A 9,156-nucleotide genomic window follows, 5' to 3' on the forward strand; every position below is an offset into this window, starting at 1 on the left:
TGTTGAGGATTTCTAAAAAAACCCACAGGTGAAGGTCTGAGAAGAACTCAGATTGATGGTCTAAATGTGAAATCAAGACTCATGGTCACAAGTTTTAAGGCTTCTGTTAACCACAAAGTTCAAACTAACAGAGAAGTACTGAGAAACTTTTAAAACTTCAGCCCTGAGACTGTCTGAAGGTTCAAACTAACAGAGAACTACTCAGGAACTTAGAGGATTTCAGTCCTTGGACTGTCTGAAGGTTCAAACTAACAGAGAACTACTGTGGGACTTAGAGGATTTCAGTCCTTGGACTGTCTGAAGGTTCAAACTAACAGAGAACTACTGTGGGACTTAGAAAATTTCAGCCCTCAGACTGTGTGAAAGCTCAGGTCCTGAGGACTCGGGAGGTGTGGAGGCTTTGGAAATTCTTGGAACTGAGGGTTCCACCCTCCAGCACAAAGGCTGAAGCCCAACCTCCTGAGAAAAACGGTCGAGTCGAGACTCGAATTAAAAAAAAAACTCGAAAACGACAAAAAATAGATGATAAATGCGCAAAAAAAAGAAGAATTAGTATCTGAGCAGATAGCTCAGGGGATAAGAAGACGGACTACCAAGTGGAAGGTCGCAGGTTCAAGACCCACCACCGGCAATTTTCTTTCTTTGTCTTTGTCAGGATTTTGAGAAAAACTTAAGAAGGGTCTGGTCTTGAACCAGCGACCTGCCGCTCCACAGGCAAATCCTTAACTCACTGAGCTACAGATCGGATATAAAGAAATAAATTCGTCGTCCCTTTGACATCGTAGTTGGTGAAGTGACCACATGGGTGGAGCCAAGGCGGAGTCTGGGTGGAGTCAGGGCGGAGAGTAGGTGGGGAGGTGGGTGGCGGCCTCCCCCCTCTTCTCCCCCACCTCCCCCCACCACCCACCACACCTTCCCCCGCCCGACGAGTTCTTCGAGTCTCCACGAGTTCTTCGAGTCTCAACAGGTTTTCCTGAGTTTCTGGAGTTTCCACCAGATCGGAGGCAGAACAAGCTGTCATGAAGAGGTGTTGAAGTCGGCCAGGATGGACTGACTTTTTACAGTGACTAGAAGGAAGACCACTAGAAGAGCAGGTCTTTAACCACCATCCATAAAATCCATGGAGTCGCTCCAGAGAAATGAAGGAAGGTCAACTTTTATCAACCTCCATCCAGATGTTCAACTTGACATCCTTGAGATTTTTAGCACCACAAACCTTTAGTATCACACTTTATTATCATTTATTAGGACTTTAATGGAATCCACCAGCAGATTTAGTTTTTGTTGACAAACTTTATTCTTGTCGTCGTGGGACTGCAGTATTTAAAACTGTTCCTTCTATTTGACCTCATGTTTATTAGTTTTAGTGGAGAAAGTTATTTTAGTTGTCAATTAGTCTCTTAAAAACCAAATAATAAATTGGACTAGTCAAGAGCTTTAAATTTCTAACTTTGTCATATTTTAAATATGACAAAAAAAATATAAAAATAAAGCATCTTGAGACAATTTGACCTGTATTTGGCGTTATATAAATAAAATTGAATTGAAATTGTATGTATCTTGTAATGTTGGAGTAATTCAGCCATATATGTTGGAAAACACATTTTCTTTGTCCATTAATCTGTTGATTGTTTTCTCCAGTAATTCATTTCTTGTTTTGGTTTATAAAATGTCAAACCCAAATATATTCAGTTTACTGTCATAAAAACCAAAAAGATTTACATTTATGATGCAGGAATCAGGCAGTTTTTCACTTTTTATCTTAGTTTAGTGAGAAAGATAGTTGATAATGTGTGAATTATTGCAGCTTGTCAGCCGTAGAAGGTTTTAATCTTTGGGGCCGAGTGTCAGAAAACATTTAGAAACCAACATCAACAAAACACTCAACAAAGATTTGAACATCATTAAAGGGAAATCCAACTTTTGCATGACAATGTCTAATTAAAGGACATTTATTTCCAACATAAATGTGTGATATTCATCCTCTGGAGCTTTCTCTTCACATCGTCTTCCACCTGCACTGGTTTGGTTGGGAGCATGTGCAACAAACATTTGAAAAACTGCACTTTAACATCAATGAATGACACTGAAGTTTAATCTCGACATAAATGATACTGAGTCTGGATGTGCTGCTCTGTCATTAACTCCTAAGTTTAGGGAAAGTTCAAACAAAAGAGGACAGTTCAGATAAGACTTGAGAATGAGCTTATTTTGAACAAACATCTCAGACTTTCTGAGCTTCAGCACCTCTAGCAAGATATTTTAACAACAAGCAACTCAAGAGATCCACAAGTTGGAGAGAGTTAGCTTTAGCTGAGCCAAAGAACATGTGGGACGCTAACCTAGCAAACGTTTCAGACTTTTCTCTGTGAATTCTGGGAAATGATTTCCTATTTAATGACAGAGCTACACATCTGAACTCAGTCTCATTAAAACAGACTCTAATTCAGTGCCATCCATCCATATTAAAGTGCAGTTACCCAAAATGTTTGTTGCATGAGCTCCAACAAAACCTGTCCAGGTAGAAGGCCACTTTGACAAACAGGAAGTGGAAGATTCCAAGCAGATTTATAGAAGGGGGAGCCGGACTGTACTAAGTGTGGTCGAGTATAGAGGGGTGTTTTGTGGGTTTTTAAGGCTGATAATGATTATTAGTGAGACATTTGGAGTAGATATTCATTTGCAGTAAATGAAAGTATTTAAAATCTTGGAGTTAAACTTAGAAGAACACAAACTCTAACAGAAAACTTTGTTGATACGTTTTTGTTTTGTTTACAGATGTTAAGTTAAAGGAGTTTTATTTGTGACGTATAACCAATCAAATCACTCCAGAAGACAGAGCGACCACAGGTAGATAAAGGTTCAGAGCCAACGTAGCACCATTTTTAAATGTATTTATTACCGTAAATCAGTAAAAAATAAAATACTGCTAATCAGTAAATCAGTCAGCCCACAATTACTACAATTCTACAGTGTATCTCTCTTTCCTTTGACTTGTTATTTGTACAATATACGATGTATATGATGGTGTTTTTTCATACCAAAGGCTATACTATGATGTTTTCTAAGAGACATACGATGCTACTCTGGTTGTTCTGGCTCTGGGCTGCTGCACTCCTCCTCTGTTGTTTTCTGGATTGTACTCAGCTGCATGCCTTCGTCCACCCGGCCTCCGTTGACTCGTCCCGCCTGCCGTCTCTGGAGCTGAAGCTGGATTGGAACAGACCAAAGTACAGTCCAATCACGATGCCAGCTGCCTCTCAAAAGGCTCCTTCATCTGGCAGGTGGCAGCACTTCTTCTGAGGGGAAGCTGAGCTGGTCCAGCAGAACTTTGGAGATGTGTTCCAGTGGTTGGTGGATGTGTGGGGAGATAGAGAGGGACCTTTGAATTGTTCACAAAGGAAAACAGGGAACCCATTGTTAGTTTTAGTTTAGGGTGCTACTGCAGTGTGTTTTTGGGTTTTAAGAGGTGAACAGGAAGAGTTTTTTTTCGTATTGATTATCTTTTACTGTGTTCCTGGTTGGAATGACCATCAATGTCAGCGTGAAGTTCAATTTTAGTTCTGTTTATTTATTTTTATTTTACTAACACACATTTGCTTTTAACCCCCTCACATGTTGTGTTGTTGTAAACTTACTCTTTCAAATAAATTCTGGTCTAACCCTCTGGAAACCAGCGTTTGGACTGTTTTTGTGTTGCTCCTCATCTACTTCAGACAGCCGGGACATAACAACGTTTTGTGGACTAAAGGCTAAACTATGATGTTTTTAGAGCGACATGCTATACGATGACGTTTGTTGGACGACACACTATACTATAGGCTTTTTTAATTGACATATTACTATGATTTTTTTTGTTTTATTTTTTTTTTGTTTTTTAGCAATATAAGAATTTGAACAGTTTTAAAAATTACTATACTTTTACTTGTGCAATGAAATGATTATTCTATGGCATTTTTTAGACGACATATTATACTCTGATGTTTTCTTGAATTACATACTATTTTGACAATATACTGCACTATGACATTTTTTGAACCACATATCATACATGACAATTTTAGGCAACATCCTATCATTTTGCGCTTTTTCAACCACATAATAATCTATGGGGTTTTTTTGCCAACATGCTATACTATGATGTTTGTTGGGCGACACGCTATACTATAGGCTTTTTTAATTGACATATTACTGTGACTTTTTTTTGTTTTATTTTTTTTTTGTTTTTTTTTAGCAACATAGCAGAATTTGAACAGTTTTAAAAGTTACTTTACTTTTACTTGTGCAATGAAATTATTATTCTCTGGCATTTTTTAGATGACATATTATACTCTGATGTTTTCTTGAATTACATACTATTTTGACAATATACTGCACTATGACGTTTTTTGAACCACATATCATACATGACAATTTTAGGCAGCATCCTATCATTTTGCGCTTTTTGAACCACATAATAATCTATGTTTTGTTTTTTTTTTCTTGCCAACATGCTGTACTATGAACTACAGGCCATACTATGTTATTCTTGAAAAGTCTACTGTACTTTGACATTTTCTGAACTACATCCTATACTATGGCCTTATGCACAGAGTGCTTTGGTTACATGTTGATTAATAATCTAGATTTTTTTCTGTTTTGTTTTTTGACGGGATTACCACAGACCTGACAGTGAACACCGTTGACACCCACCTGAGGGAGACGCTGCCTAAGATCTCAAGGCTGCTTGGTCGTGGTCTTTCTGGTCCTGCTCCAGAATACCTTCATCAGCTACGTCTTCTTTTGAAGAGGCCCTCAGATGCTGCAATCTCTGACCTTCAGGAGGAACTGCTACTTTCACTCTGTAATGAGACGGCGGTTATTTTAAAGACCCAGCTCCTGGCAGCTTTGAGTGAAAGTTTAACATCCATCAAAATGGAACTACAGACAGTTAAATCTGAGCTGTTGGTCAGTTTTTCAAACATCAAGTCCGACCCGGCTGTCCTAAAGCACGCTGTGGGTGAAACGGAAACTTCACTCTCCACATCACCGACGACATCGTCACACTCCAAAGCAGAGCACCTGTCTGCTGAACTTTTAAAAGTGGACTATAAATGTGAAGAATGTGAGCAGCAGCAGCCTGTGAGCAGCGGAACAGATGTGATCAGAAAGAAGTCATTTTCTTTTTTCTTTTCTTTCTGGTTGACTTGATGCTGTCAGATGCAGATGTTGGAGCTGACTCTGATCTTTCAGGATAAAAAGCTGCTTTTCCTTCACAGACTTTTCAGGAAATTATTCTCTCAGGTTTTCTCTGCTATTTATATTTTTATTATCTATGATTATTTCATTATTGTAAAATAAAGTTTGAGGCATAAAGACTCATTTAGTTATTTTATTCCTGAAATCTTTGACATAGCAGAACTAAACTTCCATTTTCCTTCTTGTACTTCTGATACTAGAACTAAACTTGTCTTCAACACGGATCATCTGGTTTTAATGAATCAGCAGCAACATCACAACAACAAATGAGACAATTTTCAACAAATTAATGAAACTGATGTCATTTAAAACTATCAGAGTCTGTTTTAGTGTCAAATTAAAGCCGATTACTGACAACTAGAACATTAACGTTACTGTTTTAATCACATTTAAGTTTCCTGAACGTTACATTAACGTCAACATCATTTATTACTTACCAGCTGTCGGAGTCCTTCAGTGTCTGTTGGTCCAATCAGCCGAAGGACTGAATTACTGAACTGAAAACTGATTAAAACAAGACAACGGACAGTAAAACCGTGGAAAATGTGCTACTGCTCTGATAAATACCAACAAACTAAAACAAACTTGGTAGAAGTGTTGCTTTTAGTGATTTTCTTAATAAATAGCAAATATGAGGCTTTTATTTTTCTGGAAGTAAAAGGAAACGTTGCTTATCCGTAGTTTCGGTAACTTAACTTTAGCTGCACTTTCACCATCTTCTAACTCAGTGGTTCCCAACATGGGGTCCGCGCCCCCCCGCCTCCAGGGGGCCGCCAGAGATCCGGGGGGGGGGGGCAAAGCGTGAAGCTTTGTCTGCTCTGAGGCTGTGAGGTTATAAAAAATTGATTTTTACATTCTGGATAAAACCTGAGTAACAGACTCACTGTGTCATCACAAGTTCATCCCGATTCATTAGTTTTTGTGCAGTTAGAAAATTACTGACTTACCATAAACTCTCTCAAAGGTCCAAAGCTGCTCGTGTTCTCCTCCGGCATCAGGAAATGTCTTCAAAGCTTCTTCCAATCCAAACGTAATACAATCAAAAGATCTAACTAACGTCATTGGTGCATTCAGTTGCAGTCGGACAACAAAGTTGCATTCAAGAGTGTCGGAAATCGGAGGTTCAGTAATGTAAATTTCCAAAGAAAATTTTGGGGGGGCACACGGGGTGGCCAATGAGATCATGGTGGAAAAAAATAAATGTTGAAAACGTTTCTTAAGAACATTCACAAAAAAAACTACCAAAATCCAGTAAAATTCATTGGATTTTGGTTGATTTTTTTGTGAATGTTCTTTAAAAAAATTACACTTTAGATATTTTTAGGATTTTTTTGGAAGATTTTTACTCATTTTTTGAAAATATTTACAAGAATTTTCTTGCCAAATTTGGGGTATTTAAAAAAAACCTTTTGAGGGAAACTTTTAAGGAATTATTGGAATTTTCTTCCTGAAGGTTTTGCACATTTTCAGAAATTTGGGGAATTTTTGGCTGAATTTTTGGATTTTTTTCAGACAAATAATATTTTTTGGTGCCCATAAATGAAGACAGCAGGTGGGTTAAAAGTCATTTTTTGCAAAGGAATTTAAAGTTCTAGTTGATTTGGTGGTTGGTTTAGTTCAATAACTTCACATAAACAAGCTGAACTTCTAAAAACAAAGCAAAAAAAATAAGGTGGGCAGCCATGTAGCATCTCAGTGGGATCAGCTGCTGGAATAGCTGCTGGTATCTGACGCAGAATAACAGACAAATGTGAGCCAGCGTTCGCCTGCTGCTCCTCACAGCGATCCATTCAGCACTGCGTGTTGGCTGCCAGAGGAAACATTAGCTTTCTGTAGCGCCGCAGCATCCGTCCTCCTCGTTAAGGCCGAGCTGCCCTGGTGGCGAGACACAAACCTCACGCAGGAGTTCACATTTTTTTTTAGCCCGGAGGCAGGTGGGCCCCACGGTGCAGGTGAGCCCCATGGTGCAGCTCGTCCACAGGGCACTGTGGCCTCGGCTTCATTCATCACTGTACTGACACATTCCTGCTGTCTGCCTGAGGCTCACACACACACACACACACACACACACACACACACACACACACACACACACACACACACACACACACACACACACACACACACACACAGCAGGTTGTTGTACTCCCACACAGTGCCATGCGGTCAAACTGACAACCCCGCTCACCCCAAACACTGAGCCCATTCTGTCTGTTAGCCGGAGGTGAAGAACGCTGGGATTCCATGCCGCTTGTTTTTCAAGAGATAGATGGTTTAAAAATTTTCAAATTTAGAAAAAAATTCCACAGATGCCTGCATTGAAAAATTAGTTCTGTGATGAATTAAAGCTCATTTCAACACTGCCGGCGTAGGTGGTTCAGTTCCCTGTGCCTTACAAGGAATCACATTTTATACAACACATTAAAAACTGCTCTGAACATTCAGTTTGTTTTAAAAGAAGTATTTTTCCCCTGTGTCTGTGGGTGAAAAAGTGTGTATCTCATTTCTTCTGATACGATTCTTTATACAAAAAGGCAACAGAAGAAAGAAGCCTCTGCTCTAAATTTTACCTATTTTTGAATGAGCTTCATCCATGTTGCTGATTGAAGGTTATAAACGGAGATGGGACATTCAGATACAGAGGTGAGCACATGCTGAAGCTCTCAGAGCAGCAGGAGATGGAGGATGGCAGGCCGTGGCAGACCGGACAGGAGGCTGAGAAGGTCGCAGGAGCATGGAGATGAGAGCGTGGAGATGAGGGCATGGAGATGAGAGCGTGGAGATGAGGGCGTGGAGATAAGAACGGGGAGATGAGAGTGTGCAGATGAGAACGTGGAGATGAGGGCGTGGAGATGAGAGCGTGGAGATGAGGGCGTGGAGATGAGGGCGTGGAGATGAGAGCGTGGAGATGAGGGCATGGAGATAAGAACGTGGAGATGAGAGTGTGCAGATAAGAACGTGGAGATGAGAGTGTGCAGATGAGAACGTGGAGATGAGGACGTGGAGATGAGAGCGTGGAGATGAGGGCGTGGAGATGAGAGCGTGGAGATGAGGGCGTGGAGATAAGAACGTGGAGATGAGAGTGTGCAGATGAGAACGTGGAGATGAGAGTGTGGAGATGAGAATGTGGAGATGAGGGCGTGGAGATGAGGGCGTGGAGATGAGAGCGTGGAGATGAGGGCATGGAGATAAGAACGTGGAGATGAGGGCATGGAGATGAGAACGTGGAGATGAGGGCATGGAGATGAGAACGTGGAGATGAGGGCATGGAGATGAGAGCGTGGAGATGAGGGCGTGGAGATGAGAGCGTGGAGATGAGAGCGTGGAGATGAGGGCGTGGAGATAAGAACGTGGAGATGAGAGTGTGCAGATGAGAACGTGGAGATGAGGGCGTGGAGATGAGAGCGTGGAGATGAGGGCGTGGAGATGAGGGCGTGGAGATGAGAGCATGGAGATGAGGGCATGGAGATAAGAACGTGGAGATGAGGGCATGGAGATGAGAACGTGGAGACGAGGGCATGGAGATGAGAACGTGGAGATGAGGGCATGGAGATGAGAGCGTGGCGATGAGGGCATGGAGATGAGAGCGTGGAGATGAGGGCGTGGAGATAAGAACGTGGAGATGAGAGTGTGCAGATGAGAACGTGGAGATGAGAGCGTGGAGATGAGAATGTGGAGATGAGAACGAGGCAGGCCGGGTGAGCTGAGGTGACAACAGTTGGAGGAATGACAAGGCGCTGGCAGGACAAAACATGAGAAAAGAGAGAACCTGAAGCACAATGAAACCAGCAACATGAGAAACAAATGAACCTCAGCAGCAAACAGAAGGATCTGATGGAGAATGACATGAAGAACCGGGGTTCATACACATGCAGGTGGACTGGTTGGAGAATGGAGTGACACACCTACGACACAAAC

At 41.2% G+C, this 9,156-nt stretch overlaps 1 protein-coding gene and 1 long non-coding RNA gene across 2 annotated transcripts in view; both read right to left on the reverse strand.

Moving 5' to 3' along the window:
* Positions 1-2,879: 2,879 nt before the first annotated feature.
* LOC129347542 (uncharacterized) lies at positions 2,880-6,211 on the reverse strand. The gene is made up of 3 exons (XR_008599684.1): positions 5,676-6,211; positions 4,693-4,841; positions 2,880-3,382 (listed from the first exon to the last, which is right to left on the reverse strand). It is a non-coding gene; the product is annotated as an uncharacterized LOC129347542 (long non-coding RNA).
* Positions 6,212-7,901: 1,690 nt separating this feature from the next.
* LOC129347590 (putative proline-rich protein 21) overlaps positions 7,902-9,156 on the reverse strand; it is a 1,615-nt gene continuing 360 nt past the window's right edge. The window contains exons 2-3 of the mRNA XM_055005294.1: positions 9,106-9,143; positions 7,902-9,007 (exon numbers count right to left, since the gene is read on the reverse strand). Of these exons, the coding sequence (XP_054861269.1) occupies positions 7,902-9,007; positions 9,106-9,143 (1,144 nt within the window). The remainder of the gene's footprint in view (positions 9,008-9,105; positions 9,144-9,156) is intronic.

This window comes from Amphiprion ocellaris, chromosome 19, assembly GCF_022539595.1.
Source record: "Amphiprion ocellaris isolate individual 3 ecotype Okinawa chromosome 19, ASM2253959v1, whole genome shotgun sequence".
NCBI lineage: Eukaryota > Metazoa > Chordata > Actinopteri > Pomacentridae > Amphiprion > Amphiprion ocellaris.